The sequence below is a fragment of the Monodelphis domestica genome, chromosome 2 (genome assembly GCF_027887165.1).
Source record: "Monodelphis domestica isolate mMonDom1 chromosome 2, mMonDom1.pri, whole genome shotgun sequence".
Classification (NCBI taxonomy): domain Eukaryota; kingdom Metazoa; phylum Chordata; class Mammalia; order Didelphimorphia; family Didelphidae; genus Monodelphis; species Monodelphis domestica.
The window spans coordinates 508,231,078-508,251,110 of record NC_077228.1 but is presented as its reverse complement, the minus strand read 5'-3'; the positions used below and the strand labels follow the sequence as shown (position 1 = coordinate 508,251,110).

The following is a 20,033-nucleotide window of genomic DNA, read 5'->3' as shown; positions in this document are numbered from 1 at the left end:
GGAACACGGGTCCTCTTGACGCCCCAGAGGTGGTGGGTGAGGGGTTGGGGGGGTAGAAGAGAAGAGAGAGGGAAGGAGAGCAGGTACTAGATGTAGTACCACCCTGAACAATCATGAAATGGTTTCATTCAGACCGGAGGACATGGTACCCTAAATCATGAGTCTCCCTTGAAGAGCATGTCTGCCCAGTGGAGTGAGTTGCAGCTTTGTGCAGCTCTGGAACACTCATGAAAAAAGAATGCCCTGAGGGGCCGGAGTGGGAGGAGCATCTCCACTGGTTCCTTTAACATTGTTCCATGTGTGCTGCCAACTGTGAATGTAGATCATACTACACAACTTGCCATTGACCTTTCCATGTATAAAATGCCTGACTTGGTTGGCCCTTGTACCTCCTTCCCTCAAGGGATCCAATTCCCTCCTCTTTTGAAAGGCCCCATACAGTTTGGAAAGAATCTGTATTCTTTTTTAGAAGGCTCTGAAAAGCCTGCCCTGCCTCCACTATGTCCATATGCAGCTTCAACAATGGACGTCCCATCTTCAAGAGGGTCCCCAAGGTTAAGAGACTGGCAATCATCTCCAGCCAGAGTTGGAATTTTGATAGCCTCACGCCATATTTTGGCGTTATTGATATAGGCCACTCCCCTCAGTAGAGGGAACCTCCTGGGCCACTTGCCATCCTAGGGTGATTTAGAAGGGCATTGACAATACTTAAGAAGATGAATCTGACACAAAAACCAAACCGTGTCCAAATCAGATATAAAAGATGCTGAATACATGTCCACATTTTCCCACAATTGTCCATGTTACAGAACTCTTCCCTTATGATAGCCTGGGTATTAGGTCATACTGGTCTGATATCTTTATTTCTACTAACCTCTAATTGAAGTCGAGTGTTTCTTTTGATTAGCTGTGTTGTCTACAAACTATAGTAGTGTCACCAGGCTGCTGCTCGAGGGGTCCATGACACAAACAAGGAGAAAAGCCTCTTCTCTGGGTTAAGAAAAAGAAATTCCATCTTACATAACATTTTTTTACAAGGTGGATAGTTTTGTTCTGTTTTGAATATATTTCTTTCTTAAGAAATAATACTGTCATCAAAACAATATGGTATTGGCTAAGAGACAGAAAGGAGGATCAGTGGAATAGACTTGGGGTAAATGACCTAAGCAAGACAGTCTATGATAAACCCAAAGATCCCAGCTTTGGGGACAAAAATCCACTATTTGACAAAAACTGCTGGGAAAATTGGAAGACAGTGTGGGATAGATTAGGTTTGGATCAACATCTCACACCGTACACCAAGATAAACTCAGAATGGGTGAATGACTTGAATATAAAGAAGGAAACTATGTGAGCATAAGAAATAAATAGATTAATGTCAAAAAAAAAAGAAAGAAAGAAGGAAACTATAAGTAAATTAGGTGAGCACAGAATAGTATACATGTCAGATCTTTGGGAAAGGAAAGATTTTAAGACCAAGCAAGTGTTAGAAAAAATGACAAAACATAAAATAAATAATTTTGATTGCATTATATTAAAAAGGTTTTGTACAAACAAAACCAGTGCAACCAAAATTAGAAGGGAAGCAACAAATTGGGAAAAAATCTTTATAACAAAAACCTCTGACAAAGGTCTAATTACTCAAATTTATAAAGAGCTGAGTCAGTTGTACAAAAAATCAAGCCATTCCCCTCTTGATAAATGGGCGAGAGATATGAATAGGCAATTTTCAGATAAAGAAATAAAAACTATCAATAAATACATGAAAAAATGATCTGAATCTCTTATAATCAGAGGAATGCAAATCAAAACAACTCTGAGGTACCACCTCACACCTAGCAGATTGGCTAACATGACAGCAAAGGAAAGTAATAAATGTTGGAGGGGATGTGGCAAAATTGGGACATTAATGCATTGCTGGAGGAGTTATGACTTGATCCAACCATTCTGGAAGGCAATTTGGAACTATGCCCAAAGGGCACTAAAAGACTGTCTGCCCTTTGACCCAGCCATAGCACTGCTGGGTTTATACCCCAAAGAGATAATAAGGAAAAATACATGTACAAGAATATTCATAGCCATGCTCTTTGTGTTGGCAAAAAATTGGAAAATGAGGGGATTCCCTTCAATTGGGGAATGGCTGAACAAATTGTGGTATATGTTGGTGATGGAATACTATTGTACCCAAAGAAACAATGAACTAGAGGAATTCCATGTGAACTGGAATGACCTCCAAGAATTGATTCAGAGTGAAGGGAGCAGAACCAGGAGAACATTGTACACAGAGACTGATACACTGTGGCACAATTGAACATAATGGACTTCTCTATGAGTAGCAATGCAATGATCCAGGATAATTCTGAGGGATTTATGAGAAAGAACACTATTCACATTCAGAAGAAGAACTGTGGGAGTAGAAAGACAGAAGAAAAAAAAAACAACTTGATCACATGGGTCGATGGGGATATGATTGGGGGTGTAGACTCTAAGCAATCACCCTAGTACAAATATTAATACTATGGAAATAGGTCTTGATCAATGACACATGTAAAACCCAGTGGAATTGCTTGTTGGCTATAGGAGGGGGGTGGGAGGAGGAAAGGGAAAGAACATGAATCATGTAACCATAGGAAAATTTTCTTAAATAATATTTAAAAATAAATAAATTCTAAAAAAGAAAGAAAGAATACTGGTGAGCCTTGAAGCTTCATCATTTCCAAAGCAATAGTGTAACCAGATTGCCTTGCCTTCTATTACATTCATCTCACAAGCTTGTATCAATCTCTATTCCAGGCACTGCAGGATGGGGTATGATAGAAGTGACAGAGGATCTGACTTGATAGCCTATTTACTATCAGCTAGTGGTCTTGGGCAAGTCACTGGTGCCTTCTGGGCCTTACCTTCCTTCTCTCTAAAATGAGCCTGCTGGCTTAGGTAACCACCCCATTGCCGTACAGCTTGAAGGTTTTTTAATGATCTGAAGAGCGAACTTGAAGGAAATCTGTGCTAGTTGAGATTAGAAGGAAGTCTAGTCATCCTCAGAAAGAGAAACTTTTTTGGATTCTTGTTAGGACCCTTTACTGGACTGGAAGCATCTGCCCTAAGTCATCGAGATACCCCCAGTCTCCTGGGGCATTGGACTTAATAGCAGGTCTGGAGGAGAAGAGAAAAACTTCTGCCAAAAAGGATGATGGGCAAGGCCCAGGAATGTTGGACCTAGCCAACAATTTCACGAGTGAAAAAAGAGTCAGAGGCCCTGAGGCAGAATACTTTGTGTGAACTGTAATGGAGAGGTCTGCATTGGAAAATAAGACCCTGAAGCATTTCTTACATCATGGTAGCCTGTCCAGCACAGATAGCACAATGTTAGTAGATAAAAAATCCACAGACTAAACACTGGAGGGAAATGCACTTTGTTTTCCCCATACCTGGAGACAAAGTAGCAGAAACCTCCCTTAGAAGGAGTAACAGTGTGGTGGCAGCACCTGGTGCCCCCCTTTCCCTGTCCCCTACCTCTTAGGGCTTCTTATACTGAGAGTAGGAAAAGGAAAGAGAAAGACCTTTCCCCATGGCCTCTTTTGAAGCTGCTTCTTAACAAGATTGTCTTTGCCTTGGGACAAGGCTTCTGAACCTTGTTCACGTCTTGGGCAGCATCCTGGGGAAGTCCAGGGACCCCTTCTCAGAATCAGGTGGTTAAATGTGTAACCTAAAATACTGAGGGTTGTGAAGGAACCAATTATATTGAAATCCAGTCTGTAGACAGGAAGACGATGATTATGAGTGATTTAGCAGTGCTTCCAATAACTCTAGAAGTGGTGAGTTTAAATGTTTTGAGATCTCTGCAGTGACAGTGGTATGACATGAAAATATCTGCCATTTCTGGTGATAACAAAAGTCAGAAGTTCTGCCTACATTCATAATTTAAAGAAACATTCAATTTCTATTCGAGATAGATGTATAAATATAAAGATGTAAAAAATAAAGATGTGACTTTTCCCATCCAAGCTCCCCAGACCTCCAGAAACTACCCACATACCCTTTGGCAAGGGGTGGAGTGTATGTGATCTGTTGACCTCATACCCTTGCCTCAGTGAGTCTCCCAGTAATGGGATACTTTGTATGACTGTTGGTTGCAAGCACCAGTTAGGATGTCCTTCTTGGACTGACTAGAAAGGTTGAGTTTCTGGAAAAGTTGATTTCTAGGGCTGATGTTTTTAGAGAGTTTTATCATTAAGGGATTTAGACCAGAGCATGATGGAAGAAAAGAGAGAAAGAAAAGACAGAAAGTTTACACATTGCATGTTGTGAAGAAGATAAAAAATAAAACAAACCCCCAAAACCTCTTTACATAGCTCTCCTGAGAGTGATGCAGGCTGCCTCCCCCTAGCAGAATTAGGGCCATACACGTTAGGCTGAGCTCTGGGGTTTAATATTCATGGTATTTAAGTTAGGAACAGACAGATGCCATCTCTCAAGGCAGCTGACCCCATGGAAGCCCTGTGCCCTAAGCAGCTCAGCTTTGGGCTCCCTTTACTTAGTCATCAGCTCTTAACACTGTTCTCCATTTATTTTCTGTACCATTTTGTTTTCCTGGCGAATTCACAAGTCATTTCCAATTAGCATGTTAGGCAGATGAGTGTTGCTGACTTTTCCTTTTATTAATTTCATCCTTCTTAGCATCCTTTTTAAGAACTGGATTCCTGAACCTTGTGAAGGCTAGTTTGTCCTAACTCCCATTTCCAGGCCCCAACCCTTGCTCTCTCACTTGTTATTTTACTTCCTAGAGCTCTTCTTTTAAGTTAGTTATAATTCTATTCTAAGAAAAAATGCACAACACAGCCATCTTTGTGTGTCCAAGTCCAGTGAACCCTCACCTGAGAGGAAAGATTGGTTTGTCCATCTCCCACCGGCCTTTTCCCAAAATGGAGACTCCAGTGTTTGATGTTTCCTAGTGAACCTCCCACCCCCCCTTCCCTCCCTTAGCCAATCTCTCTTCTAGGCTGTGACACTTCCAACTACATTTGCTTTAGTCAGTATTTTGAAATATTTGATTTCTTTCTTTTCCCTTTTCCCATTCTAACTATCCTGTCCTAATTTCTGGAAGGATCATGATCATTTCCCATCTGTGGTGTGTGAGATTGCTTAAACCTTGCCCATGTCATCCACCATTTTAACTGTCAGGACTCTTTATGGTGATACACAATTTTTTGTGGAGGGCGGTACACTAACTTCTCCTAATTTTGTCGTTTTGATTATGCAGGGTTCAGAATGGAATGCCTCCAATTTAGAAGACTTACAGAACCGAGGGTAAGTAGACAGCACTGCCTATGCAGAAACCAACACAAATGTCACCATTTTACCTAACGTGATGGCATTCTCTCCTATCCTGAAAAATACAGCTTTTTTCCCAGCCATTCCTACTCCTGACTCTTCAAATCTATGAAGCTTACAAAAAAAAAAAAAAGAATATTCTCCTATTCTCCTGCTTTTCTAAACCTTGGGCGTTTCAAAAGGGGAAATGTATGGTTTGGACTGAAATGATTTAAGAAAGTAAAATGTTTAATACTTTGATGTCATTTAAAATTCATTGTCATCATTAGATTCCTTCCTTATGTAGTATTACAAGAACAAACTTTTAGAAACAAGGTTGTACTTTTATAGTAAGCACTTTGAAGAGTTTAAATGAGTTTTGTTAATGACAAATAGGCCCTCACCTACTCTGTGTCAAGACAAGTACCTCTAGTAATGTGGAGATTTGCATTTCTTTTATTAATACTATTAATTTATTTATTTATACTGTTATTGTCTCTCTTAGAATCAATGCTAATATCAGTTTCAAAGCAAAAGAGCAGTAAGGGCTAGGCATTTGGGGTTAAATGACTTGCCCAAGGTCATATAGTAGGAAGTGTCTGAGGTCAAATTTGGACTTAGGACCTCCTGTCTCTAGGCCTGACTCTCAATCCACTGAGCCACCCAGCTGCCCCATGGAGATTTTATATTTTACCAGAATAACAGAGTCCAGATTAAGTAGACAAGAAGCAAATGGTTAACCATCTTGCCTTATTATTTTCCTGGCTTGTTTCTACTGGGCATCAGTGGAGGAATTTTTTACTTCAGAATTGGATTTGGGATATATAACCACCAGAGTCCCTTCCAATTCTAAAATTCTCTGATTTTTCCCCTGACTTCCAAGACATAAGGGTCAGATCAGTCCAGAAAAAGAGAAAATAGTGTACTACTTCCCCCTTGTTAGAAAACTCTTACCTTCCATCTTAGAATCAATACTTTGTGTTGATTCCAAGGCAGAAGGGCAATAAGGGCTAGGCAATGGGGGGGGGGGGGGGTGGAGGTAAGTGATTTGCCCAAGGTCACACACCTAGGAAGTGTCTGAGGCCACATGTAGATACAGGACCTCCTGTTTCATGGCCTGACTATCAATCTGCTGAGCTACCCAGCTGCCCTCTAGTGCACAACTCTTGAGGACAGTCCCCCTAAACAGAGATGATGTCCAGTCTAAAAAGCATCAAGGATGTGAAAGCTAAGGGGGCAGTCTCTCAGTCAGCACCTTCAGTCAGTGCTGTCATCCTCAGCATGGAATCCTATTTTAAAAAAAAAATCACCCCTACAGAAAAGATTTCCTAATTTCCTACACTAAAATCTATTAGGGCACCATCTCACCAAGCTAAAAAAAAAAATGGGAAAACCCCTGAATAATTTAGGAATAAGGAAAGAAAGAGATTTTGGAGGATTTGTTACAGACCAAGAGATCCTGGAGAAATATAGTCATTCTGATACTTTGCTCCTCTGGCTTGCTGATGGGAAGATGGGAGCAGCCAGTGAGCTGGCAAACACTGTGGCACTGGAGCCCCAAAGTCCTGAATTGGACCCTATCCTGGAGCTTACTGGCTCCATGACTGAGAAAGTCTCTGGCTTTGTTTTCTTTATCTGTGAGTCATCTCTGAATTCCCTTCCAGTCTGACAGAGTTATCTGGATCCTAGGAACACTTTACCCTAGATCAGTCAGCCAGTAAGCATGTATTACATGGTACTATAAAAATGGAGAACAAATGAAGATTTTGAACCCTAGACTTCAATCCCCAGAAGTCCTTGGTATTTCCCAGAATTCCCTATAATCTCACCTGAGTCTCCAACCTGGGCGAGATCACAATTAGTATTTAACTGGCAGTAACCCCTCCCTCTCTCTTCAATTCCATTGCAATGATGTAGTAAGTAAGCTAAGTGCAGGGATTCTGAATTGGCTATCAGCCATGGGCACGTGATTATTATTTTGTATCTTCTTTATTCCTTGATTTCTAATAATCCTTAATAAAATAATATTTTTATTAGAAACAAGTTTAGTTTTTACAGTACAGACAGAGACAACATGGGCCTAATATAAGTATGCCAAGAATCGAGGCAGCCCAGAAACGGAGGAAGCGAGTACACTAGTCACCTGAAATAATATATATAAATATAACTAAAATAATTGTTTATTTAAGATAAGGGAAGGGAATTGGGACGATCTATCTAAAGACTATAAATAATCTTTCCCCCCCAAAATCAAGTTGATAACCTACACTATTTAATACTTCTCTACCTACAAATCTAATTCCTACAACTAGCTAAATTAAACCCCTCTTAGTTGATATATAAAGATGGTAAGGAACTGAAGGTAGCAAGACCAGGCCAAGAGGAAAGAGTTCTCACTGACAGTTGCCACTTGGATGTCTTGAGCAGCTCTGTTGGAAATCATTCTGTCAGCCACAAGATACACACACACACACACACACACACACACACACACACACAGAGAGAGAGACAGAGAGAGAGACAGAGAGAGAGACAGAGAGAGACAGAGAGATAGGAACCAGCCGTTGGATAAAGGATACAGTCACAAGAGAGGAAAACTAGTCCAACTCATGAGGTCCACCCAAGGAGCTTAGACCAACAACCTCTATCTTCAGCTCTCCCCCAAGGAAGAGCAACTCTGTCACTCTCCTAGGATTATGGAAACTTCCTGCTTCTGCCTTGCAGCAGCTGCTCCTTCTTTTCCTTATAACAGAGGGCTATGGTAGAAATTTAAAATCAAAGGTTTTCTAACAAATGAAAATAACAAAGAGCCTTATTAACTTCCTCTCGATTTTATATCTCCTCCTAGATTCTCCCAGACCTTCAGTCAGTTCTAAAGGGGGTGCTGTTCAGCATTAGTGCTGATGACCTGAAAAGAGAAATTGAGGGCATCTAAATTATGCAAAAGTTGCTAATAGCTTGAAAACTGAGAATACCATTCAAAATTATCGTGACCAATTAGTCAATCTTACCCAAACAGGATGCACTTCCGGGAGGACCATGGGATAAAACCAAACGAGCACAAGCTCAGAATAGGAAGCTTGACTGGGCCCAGCACAAACTGAGTGGGAGTCAGTGACATAGTGTCATTGGAGGGGGGAAATGAACAGGATATTTTTACATATTAATCATGATTTAAAAGGGCCAAAAACAATTCTTACGCTGTTTAGGGTCACAGTTTGAAAAGGATTTGGGGGTCCTAACTCTGCTTTTCATACTTGTGTGTCCTTAGGCAAATCAATCATTTACCTTCTCTGAGCCCTCAGTCTCTTCCCTTTTAAAATGGCAGAGCTGGGCCTTTAGTTGTATGTATAGAAGCTAAAGCAAGGCTAACAACAGTTGGTTATAGGAAAAGATAAAAGTTCAAATTATAAAGCCTAGAATAAAGATGGATAAATTAGGCACTTAATTATTCTCCAAGTCTGTGAAAGATCTGGAGGGGGAGACTGGGAAGCAGTTGTTTTTATGTCCATGGAGGCCTAGGGGGAAAAAGGAAATAGGCTTGTATGAAAGCAGGAAAGATATTGTTTGCACAGCTGGACATTAAGAAAACAAAGTAGTAAGACCCTGTAATGGATAACGGAGAGAGGTTGTGTGGTCTCCATCCCAGGAAATAACTCAGAAAGGAAATAGCTGACCATCTAGTTGACATGGTTTTAGTCTTTCCTAGAGAATTATCCTGAAGGCAGGGGACTGGACCCAGTGGCTTCATGAGTTCCTGGTTTAGCTTCTATTCAGTAAGGAACTACATTGGGGTGGTAGAGAGCACTGTATTTTAATTCTAGAATTTGAAGTTGTGACTCTGGGTAACCCATCAGCCTCTATGGACTTTTCATAAACTCAAACAGTGCTTGAGTTCCATGATGCTCTGAAATGTGCATCTTTGTTTTTAACCTCTAGAAGTAAAGCTGAGGTTTGATGAAGCGATCCTAGCCATCAGATAGCCCTCATGAGAAGAAAAACCCAAACTTCTGTCCTGCTGGTACAGTTGAGTTGATGGTAGCTTTGTGAGAAGACTTTATTTTGAAGATCTTAGGAATTTGGAGGGCAACTAGGTGGTTTATTGGATGGAGAGCCAGGCCTGGAGTTGGGAGGTCCTGGGTTCAGATCTGCCCTCAGATACTTCCTAGCTGTGTGTCCCTGGACAAGTCACCTAACCCCCATTGCCTAGCCCTTACCACACATCTGCCTTAGAACCAATATCCAGTATTGATTCGAAGACAGAAGGTAAGGGTTTAAAAAAATTTTTTTAAAGATCTTGGAGATTTTAATAAACTTAAAAGCTCTTTACTGTGAGATGGCAACCAAGAAAGGGAGAGTATGATCTTGGGCTATGTCGATAGAAGAATGTTGGCATAACAGACGGGATGAGTAAAATTTACTTGAAAAAGAATAAGTATATTGTCAAAAATGATCCTCTTCATTTCTATACTGCATCTAAGTCTGCACCAAATTAGGAAAACTGGTGGTAGAGAGATGTATTGCGAGAATTGGGGAGGTCAGAATGTTAGCTCCTAGAGCAGTGATGGTGATCCTTTCAGAGACAGAGTGCCAGGCCCTGCCCCCTCCCCATCCCCAGACCAAGGGCTGTGCCTCCCCCCACCCCAAGTGAAAGGTGCACCCTTTCCCCTTTTACCTGACACAGGGGAGGGAGGATATGCTCCCATTGGGCTGCTGGGCAGAGGGGCAGGGGATGTGAAACAGTGTCATCAGGCACAATGGAGAGGGGGGAGGGAGCAGCTCGTCCCAAGTCCCTCTGCCATTCTAGTAAGGAATTCAGGGGAAGGGGAGTAGCCAAGTGCCCATAGAGAGGGCTCTGCATGCCATCTTTGGCACCTGTGCCATAAGCTCACCATCACTGTCTTTACATCCCCAACATTTGGCTCTATTCTTGACACATATTAGATGCTTAATTAATGCTGATCATTGGGAAAGTTTAACCTTTAGAAGAAAAGACTCAAAGGAAGACATGATTGTCATTTCCAATAATTTGAAGGATTAGGGGGTTAATTAGGTGGTTCAGTGTTGAGAATTATATTGTTGAGAGTCAAATCTGGCCTTAGACACTTCCTAGCTGTGTGACCCTGGGCAATTCATTTAACCCCTGTTGCCTAGCCCTTGCAGAACCAATACACAGTATTGATTCTAAGATGGGGGGGGGGGGGGGGGTTAAATTGAAGGATTATCCTGTAAAAGAGCCAATTAGAAAACATTTATTAAACACCTACTTTATGCCTGTTACTGTGCTAAGTGCTGGGCAAACAAACAAAAAAGTTGAAAGGCAAGAGTCTGCCCTCAAGGAGCTTACAATCTAATGGGAAAGACAGCAGGCATACAAATATGTACATACAAGCTACATACATGCAGGGAGAAATAGAAAGAAAATAGGTTGGGGAAGACAGTCAAGACCCTGAGAAGGAACAATCAGCTAAGTGGAAGGAAAGCCAGGAAAACCTCCCATCAGAGGGGAGGAATTGGCCTTGTATTTGACCACAGAGCATACAGTTCAGCCCAAAGATGAGCAGCACTGCAGAGGCACAGACTGGCCTGAGATAGGAAAACATTTCTAAGAATTTAGTTTAATTTAATTTTTTAAAACCCTTATCTTCCATCTTAGAATCAATACTGGTTATTGGTTCCAAAGCAAAAGGGCAGTAAGGGCTACACAATGGGGGTCAAGTGACTGCCCAGGGTCACACAGCTGGGAAGTGTCTGAAACCAGATTGGAACCCAGAACCTCCTGTCTCTAGGCCTGACTCTCCATCCACTGAGTCACCTAGCTGCATCCTCTAATCATTTGAGTAATAATTAGAACTGTCTGACAGTGGCATTAACTACCTCATAAACATTGGCTGATTTATTAGCATTTATTAAATGCAGAAATAAAATATTCTCTAATAGGAAGACACCATGTACATATAAGAGCATGTTCAGGGCATATGCCAAATGAACAAGTATTAGGAGAGGGAGGGCTCTAGTGGCTGGGAGACTTAGGAACACTGACCAGATATTGGGAAAAGGAAGGGCAGGGCTCTAAAGGGGACACATATTTAACCTCTGTGGTCTCTTCCAAATGTGAGATTCTATGGCAGATTTCTAGAACTGGGTCTGGGACCTTTTCCTCAGTGAATATAGAGTGGCCCAAAGGGCAGGTTTTGTGTGAGGTAGTTGAATTATTGCTTTTAATTTTTTGATGTCACCAAATCTATAGAACTCCAGTGTTATTCAGACTGTGTCCCAAGCACTGTGCTAACCGTTGAGGAGATCAGGCATTTCAATAAGATGGAATCTCTGCCCCCAGGGAGCTTACAGTCTTAATAGGGAGAGCATTCTAAGCGGTGACTTTAGATCTGGCTGCTTTTCATTCTCCTTGCCTTACCATGTAGGCCCTTGGACAAATTAAGCCCAGGGTATCGTTGATGTTGTCCCAGATCCACTCTGTCCTGAGTGTGAAGTAGCATCCCAGGGTGGGTTTCTATTCCCAACATCCTGTCCAACGAATCCTCTTTTTCTAAAAAAATGATAAGAGGAACCACTTTCTACAAGACCCTCAGCTTGGTAGAACACTTGGAACCTACCTAAAAATTGTTGCTTCATCAGCATGTCAGAAACACTGCCAAGTATATTTCACTAAGATATGCTTTAGAACAGAGGAGTGGGTAGCAGGGAATCTAGGTTCTAGATCTCTTGAAGGGTACAGAGCAGGAAAGGGTAGGTTTAGTTCCTCACAGCTCCATTTTCTCTTGGGGATTATCTGCTGGTCTGGTTATTATATATTGGACTTACAGAGGCAAATGGTAAATTTAATGAGAACTGCCATAAAGCAAATAAAATTGTAAACTACTAAAGTTACTTTTTCTAGTTTACAATAAAATATGAAACTTATTCTAGGACCTGCCAAGGAAAGGTTGCCTAACTCTCCGTAAAATGAAACTGAGCATTGGGTGCCAAATTTGGCAAGAAGACTCTCATGAAGCAAATTCGCCTTTTAGACTAAATTCCTCAATCAGATATGCTTAAACAATCCCTTTTCATACAACCCTTGTTTGAATTAGATAAGGGAATCCTCTGGGTAGCTCCTTGTTAATGTTAATATTTAATTCAGCACTTGAGAAAAGGATCAGTTTTAACTAAGGAAAATGGGAAGATAGGGATGTTTATTTCTGTAGCCTGTCATAATAGTCATCAATCTGATATATCTTTGTTTTCCTCACAGGGTACGATATATCTTGAATGTTACTCGAGAAATAGATAACTTCTTCCCAGGAGTCTTTGAGTATCATAACATCCGGGTATATGATGAGGAAGCCACAGATCTACTGGCTTACTGGAATGACACTTACAAATTCATCTCTAAAGCCAAGTAAGCATAACCCACCAGAAATGCATTTTCTTTTTGTTACTTTCTTTTGCCTCTAGCACCTAAAAATAGGACTTTGGACATGTGAATACCCTTGAGATGATCCAGAGAAAAGGGTAAGAAATGTGGTTAAAGGAGCTGAGATTATTTCACATAACAAGTAACTTATCTTCAGAATATAAAGGCTTATAGGAAACAGATGTAAGCTAGTTCTACTGTACACAAAAATAGAGGAAGCTGCTCTAAGATACAGCAGGAGGAATTTAGATTAACTCAAAGGAAGAACTTTCAGATTGTGCTTCTTTAATGTGGGTAAGAAGGGTTATGTTGCCTCCCTCCTCAGAGTTCTTTCTATCCTGTTTATGAGATGGCATATACAGTACTCTCTGGGAGTAAGACTTACATTAAATATTCTTGGAGATATTCCCAGCCTTTTGTTTTAGTAAGATGATATTTTAAATCAAGGGTCAGCAAACTGTAGCCTGTGAGTGAAATATGGCCCACCGCCTATATAAAAGTACAGCCCATGAGCTAAGAATGGCTTTTACATTTTTAAATACAGCTTTACTGATCAGTGCTCTAAATAGTATGAGTTTTGCCCCTAAGTACTTTTTTTTTTAATTTGTTCCTTAACTGAAGTAGCTTCCCTTTTGCTACTTTTAAAAGTATGTCTTTTGCACTGGATTTTCTTTCTATCCATTTCTTTTTATCATAGAAATTATGTTGGAAGTGTATTAGGTGGTTATTTAGTTGGGTGGTTTATGGTAATAGGGGACTGCTGAGCAAGCACACTGAGCAATACAGTAGTGAAGAATCAGACCCCGTCTCCCTCCTCCCCTCCCAACAACTTCCGTTCTCTTCCATTGGAGTGAAGCTGGGATTCAGATGGAATAAGTTGACTGAAAATCTGATAGCTAACTCTCTAACTTTGTTAGAAACGGGGTTTATTTTAAGGATGGAGGGGGAAAGGAGATTGGATAGGAAAGAGGGATTAGGATTTCCTTAAGCTAGAATAAATCTTAAATTGAATAACTAAAATTATTTTAGTCTTATAAGAGGGATGTCTTTAACAGCTTTGAAAGGGTCTTCAGAGTCAAACTCCAATATCTCAGAGAGGAAATTAGTGGCCAAAAGACAGAGGAGAATCCTCAGCTCTTTCTCCCAGTGGTCTCAGGAAAAAGAGTCAGCCAGAAACAGTTTGTGTGTTCCTGTTTTAACTGCCTTCTCCAGGTCACATTCTCCCCTGGAATTCTTCCTTGATGGACGGATCTCCAAGCTTCCATTCATTGCATCTTTTCTCCAGGTTTTCTGCAGTCTTATTCTCTTGTCCATACCTAATCATACCAATCTGGCCTATTCTTTCATGAAGGATCACATTCAAGTCATCCCTGGGAAATAGGAATCTTCTATTTTTAAAGCTCTCCAACAGAGATGACTTCTTATTACCACTATATTCAGGAAATTTATTTTTATTAACCACCCTGAATCCTTCTGACTCTTAAGTTAGACTTTTTAAGAAACTGACTCAGACTGGGACACCACTCAGCTTCCTTGGGGATCAGAGTATTTGGAAATGTATCCCAGGAGAATACCTTTCTTCTTGACCTAAAGATTGGTCTTTTGTTATTTATAATTCACCATTCCTAAAGCCTGGCTCAAGGATCACAGCCCCTAAACTTCATGGGCATTCTCTAGGTTCAGAGACCTATCATACCTAAATGTGTTGGATTTATAATTCAGAGCTTACTCTCAACCAATCAAGATGCTTCCTGATCAACAGTTAGGACAGGGTGAGGACTTTTGGATGCTCCCCTTACATACACATGGTCACTAAGACAGCTAGTTACTGCCTCTCCCCCTGCCACAGAGGAAAAGAAGACCTCACAAATTAGAGCTGGTCCCCAAACCCATAACAAGAATGGTTCAAACCAATATACAAGTCACTTCCAAAATTCACAGAATTCAATCCTTTTTTCCAAATCTTTCATAGGCTTAGAATTAGAGAATCATACGGTTATAAAGCCAAAAAGGTACCCCAGGAAGGGGATCCAACATTCTCATTTTATAAGTGAAGAATTGGAGGGCCAGGGCAGTTAAATGACCTTCTCAGAGCTGCCCCTGGTCATTGTTAAGAGCACATAGTGGAGTCTCAAGTCAGGCTGTGCTCCAGGCGATATAGTATCCATTCTTTTCCTCTTTCCTACTAAGCTTTACTCATCCACAAGCACATTCTCCATGCTTGAAGCTCCCTTTTATGATTCAGAGAATAAAAGAGGTTCTTATGAGCTCCTAAAAGGAGGGATGCTAAGCAAAGAAAAAAACAACTTCAAATTAATAAAGTTTCTTCCAACTTGAAAAGGCTATCTGTTCCCACATGTTATTGGGAGACTCCCATGGCCTTCATTGGGCTGTCCAGTTCAAGTGATGTTAAAGGAATGTTCCCTCCATGGGAGCTTTTCGAATTACTTTTTTCTCATGGTTTGTATAAAAGTTTGTAGCTTCTCCTAGGACAGCAAGCATAAACTAGAAGCTTGCCCCATTCAAGAAGCCTGTGCTTGTTGGGGAACAAATACAAAGTATATGCCTAAACTGTCATCTGAGTCACTTGGCATTAGCCTATTTCTGGTGCTAGGAATGAAGTAAATGTCACTCCATGATTTGGGGAAATAACCCTATAGTGCCACTAGATAAATTCATTTAAGCAACTTCCATATACAGCCCTGGATGCTGTAGGAGGCATAAGAAAGATGAAGTTCTTCCCTTCAGGGTACTTACAGTCTCATTGGAGAGCCAAGACTGGCACATGGTAGAGTCAGAATTGGCCTGCATCACCAGCCATAGAACTACTGCTCAGATGAGAACTTCATGCTGCCTCTTTGCTAAGAGGCTCCAAATCATTTGGCCAACATTCTCTGAATTCCTGGAGCATTTGCTTACCTAGATCACGCCCTTATTTTAGCATATATTAAGTAACTGCCTTGTAGCATTATTTCAGTATTGTATGATTGTGCCTATAGACTCCCTAAGAAGTTTGTAAGCTGCAGACGTCCATAGTTATTGAAGTAGCTCCTTGTGCCAAGGTCTCACACACACATTCTCCACATTCTCTTCCCTCCCTCTCTCCCTCTCTCTCTCTCTCTCTCTCTCTCTCTCTCTCTCTCTCTCTCTCTCTCTCTCTCTCTCTCTCTCTCTCTCTCTCTCTCTCTCCCCCTCTCTCCCTCTCCCTCTCCCTCTCCCTCTCTCCCTCTCCCTCTCCCTGTCCCTCTCCCTGTCCCTCTCCCTCTCCCTCTCCCTCTCCCTCTCCCTCTCCCTCTCCCTCTCCCTCTCCCTCTCTCTCTCTCTCTCTCTCTCTCTCTCTCTCTCTCTCTCTCTCTCTCTCACACACACACACACACACACACACACACACACACACACACACACAGAATATTCTGAGTTGGTAGAGTAGCTCTTTGGCTCAGTTTATGCCCAGTGTGGGTCAGATGCCACTCCTTCCTGAACAGATGATGTAATCGAATGGAGCAGATGTAGCCTTGTGTACCCTGAGTTAGACTTGCACAACTACCCTGCCTTGGAGTCATCAGGGTTTTTTTCTGATTTTTTTCTTCCTCTCCCCATCACTAGCTGGGAAATTCACAACAGTGTTGTGTTTGGATGAGGGAGGGAGAGGTATTGGCCTCATGTGGCTCTGTTTTCCTCCCGGGGACAAAACACCTGCTGGAGCTTACCAAGAGGCTGTTCAGGACATTTCTATATCTGATGAGTCACTGTGGTTCTCAGGAGAGTGATGGCTAGAGGTAAAAAATATCTCTCAGACTCCTGGGGCTCTTGGCCTACACCACCCTCAAATGGAGTTAGCATCCAAGTGGAAATCCCTGAGAGTAGGGGTCAAGTTGCCCTAATCTCCCCAAGACTCCTGGCCCTGCCCCCTGATGTGATCAGAGATGTGGATGTCCATAGAAGTATTGAGGGGAAGAGGATAGCACAGCTTGGGGGTTCAGCTTTCAAAGGACACTCTTCTTTCTCTTTCCCTTTCTGATAACCCTTTCTCCCTCAAATTTACACCAGGAAGCATGGCTCTAAATGCCTTGTACACTGCAAGATGGGGGTGAGCCGGTCTGCCTCCACTGTGATTGCTTATGCTATGAAGGAGTATGGCTGGAACCTGGACCGTGCCTATGACTATGTGAAAGAAAGGCGCACGGTCACCAAGCCCAATCCCAGCTTCATGAGGCAGCTGGAGGAGTACCAAGGGATTCTGCTGGCAAGGTGAGTCTGAAGCCACCTTAGAATGAAAATTGTGCCTAGCTTCCCTGGAGCCATCAAGGAGCATGTTGGGGTATGGGGGGTGCTCTGCCTGGTTTTCAGCTGGATCCAAACCCATGGAAGCTCCCTCACCAAGTGCAGCTTAGAATTGAGTCAAGTGGATTAAATGAGTAGTCCATGACCCATCAACCAGTCAGTCAGCAAACATTCCAGTGCTTTGTCTTTGCCCCAAGTTGTGCTCACACAGTCAGCATCTGTCCTGGGTAGGACCTAAACCTAGGTCTTCCTGTCTTCAAGGAGGGCTTGTTAGTCCATCCACCATTCTGCCTCTCCTCCACATAGTGGATGCTTAAATGTTTGTTGTCAAATGTAACATATTAGCTTAATCAAAAAGTCATGTGCACATCTCTCAGTTGAAGTAAGAAAGTTCATTCTGGAGAGCCAGCTGTTTCTGACAACAGTTTGGCAGCTGGTTACAAAACTTGAAACAGAAAACTTGTTTAGTAATGAATTCCCTTGACTTGATCACGATCCCTTTTGTGATGGCGCTCGTCTCCCGCAATTCTCCAAAAAAAGATCAGGTGGTTATAAAGGAGTTCAGAAATGGTCTGCCGAGATCTCTGGTGCTGCATCTTCTGGTTTACTGGGTTGTGTTTGGACTTTCCATTTAGGCATGGCCCTTGGTTGTTATTGGATGGTGTAAGCAAAACTGACTAACAGCGTTTGGGCCTGAGGCCAGGTTTTGACTCCATTGAGTCTCATGACCTGAAGTCTCTTCTCCAGATTCTGGGCAGTGTTTCCCCTGAGAAAAATAATTTATACAGCTTTTCCAGACCTTCCCGGGCAAAGGGACCACCCTCCCAGCCCCCACCTCCCAGCATTATGAAAATAAGGCCACAGCATAGCATCATGGTTTCCACTAAAAAAAAAAATCCTTCATATTTACTCAGTATTTGGCATGACTTCATCTGAGCTGTTCCATTAAGAGACTGGGAGGATACCCCAGGCTCTTCGGCTTAAAGAGAAGATACACAACTTTGTGGGGCTTGGTGACGGTTTTAATCTCAATTGATTGGAAAATAGTCTTTTTTATTTTTAATTTAGCACTAGTGAAGTTTCTGAGGGTGTAGGAAGAGACATAAATATGATATTCTCCCAGACACCCAAAAGAAGGATGTTAAGGCATGTCCTCACATGGCCCAGCGAGAGGAAGGACACTTTGTGTGCTGCCAGCCTCCGTGTTTGCTCTGTAATCTCAGCTACTGCAAGTGGTGGAGACGTGGGACTTTGTTCTGGTGGGTGGCTTGGGGTTGGGTTGGGTTTGGAATGGTAAAGACATCAAGATCTGGTGTGACTCCTGGCCAATGTGGGACAGATATGGGACAGCCAGAAAGAGAAGCAGAGGGAGACAAATATGCACGCACACACACGCTCTGTGTCTGTCTGTCTCTGTCTTTCCCCTTTCCCCTCTCCCTCTCCTTTTCCTTCTCCCTTCCTCCCTCCATCTCCCCATGTTTTCTTCAGTGCTATCCATCAGTCAGTCAACAAGCATTTTTTCTTAAGCTTATAAATTCCTATTTTAAAAAAAAACAACAAAAAACTCCTCTTATGCCTGACCTGTGGTTTCACTGTTAAATAGGGAACTCCCAGTAAATTGGCAGCTTCTCTCCAGCTTCTAGCCCGAGAGAAATGTGCTGAGGGATTTGCCTGGGACCACCCAGCCAGGATGTGCCAGGAGCACCATTTGGACTCGTCTTCCCAACTCTGCGACCAGTTCTCTGCCCATGATACTGTGTTGCCTCTCTCTATATTAAATAAAAAAACTAAGACAGTGTGCTTTGAGGGGGAGGGGGATTCGTGTAGGAGATGGTACTTGAACTCAGCTTTGAAGAAACTAGATAGTGTAAGGAGGGGAGAGGGCATGCCAGGCACAGGGGAGAGCCAGTGCAAAGACACAGAGGCTAGAGATCAAGTGTGGTGTGTAAGAAATAGTGAGAAGGCCAGCTGCCTGGACCAAAGAATGAGTGAAGCAAGAAGAATGTATAATGAGCCTGAAAAGAGGAGGTTGGAGCCAGGTGGGGAAGAGCTCTCCTTGCCAGACAAAGGAATTGGCACTTGTTTCCAGAGACCACTGCAGGTTATTGAGCCAGGAAGAACTCAGTTGCTCTGGCTGCTGTGTGGAAGCTGGATTGGAGAGGGGAGAGACTTAAAACAGGAAAACCAGTCAGGAAAATCCTGCAGTCATCCGGGCCATGAGTGAGAAGCTGGACTAGGGCAGTGGCCATGTGAGTAAGATGAAGGGGGCACATGCAAGAGGTGGTGTGACATCGAAAATTGGGCAACTGAAGGACCCAGGCACCCCCTCTCCCAGCCCCAGCCACCAGCCCCTCCCTAGAATGGAAATTCCACGGGGCCCTACAGGTGGAAGAACCCAAATCTGGAGGCACCAGGTTGCTTCAGCTTGAAGGGGGCATTTTACTAAGTTTAGATCAACCCCAACAGAGCTAACCAAGAGCCTGCTTACCTATAAAAGGAGAGAACTGGGGATCATCAACTGCCACCAAAGCCAGCCTCCACCATTAAACCACAGAAAGTTTTGTAAGAAAGCGTTTCTAAGGAGTAGAGAAAATGCCTTAGAAATTCAGAAAGAAAGAGAGAGGAAGGAAGGAAAGAGGGAGGGAGGGAGCAAGAGAAAAAAAATAATTCTTAGATATTTCTGGAAAATGATAGTCCTCTTCCACCAAAATTCCATTTGCTGCCCAGGCCTTCAATGTCTTTTTCCCATCTCTCCTGCAGACTCCCTGGGAACTAACCCAGGGCTTTCACAGGAACATGGGGTTGGCCCACTTGTCTTTCTGTGGTTAGCCTGTAATTTAGATGCATTGTCATAGAACTGACCTTAACTGACATCCACGCCCCCCCCTCCAACACCCCCCCCCTGCATTTTGCAGAAGAGGTATCTGGACCCAGAGAAGAGACAACACTTGCCCTAAAAGGTACCCAGAAAGCTTCCAAGCTAGGATTCCATTCTGAGCTGCTAGCTCCTCCTAGGAGGCCC

General features: G+C 42.5%; 1 protein-coding gene across 6 annotated transcripts in view; it reads left to right on the top strand.

Moving 5' to 3' along the window:
• Positions 1 to 20,033, top strand: part of SSH2 (slingshot protein phosphatase 2) — a 264,955-nt gene that overhangs the window by 231,243 nt on the left and 13,679 nt on the right. For all 6 annotated transcript variants that reach the window (XM_056819582.1, XM_007485720.3, XM_007485719.3 and 3 more), the window contains 3 exons: positions 5,261 to 5,307; positions 12,566 to 12,712; positions 16,778 to 16,978. In XM_056819582.1, the coding sequence (XP_056675560.1) occupies positions 5,261 to 5,307; positions 12,566 to 12,712; positions 16,778 to 16,978 (395 nt within the window). The remainder of the gene's footprint in view (positions 1 to 5,260; positions 5,308 to 12,565; positions 12,713 to 16,777; positions 16,979 to 20,033) is intronic.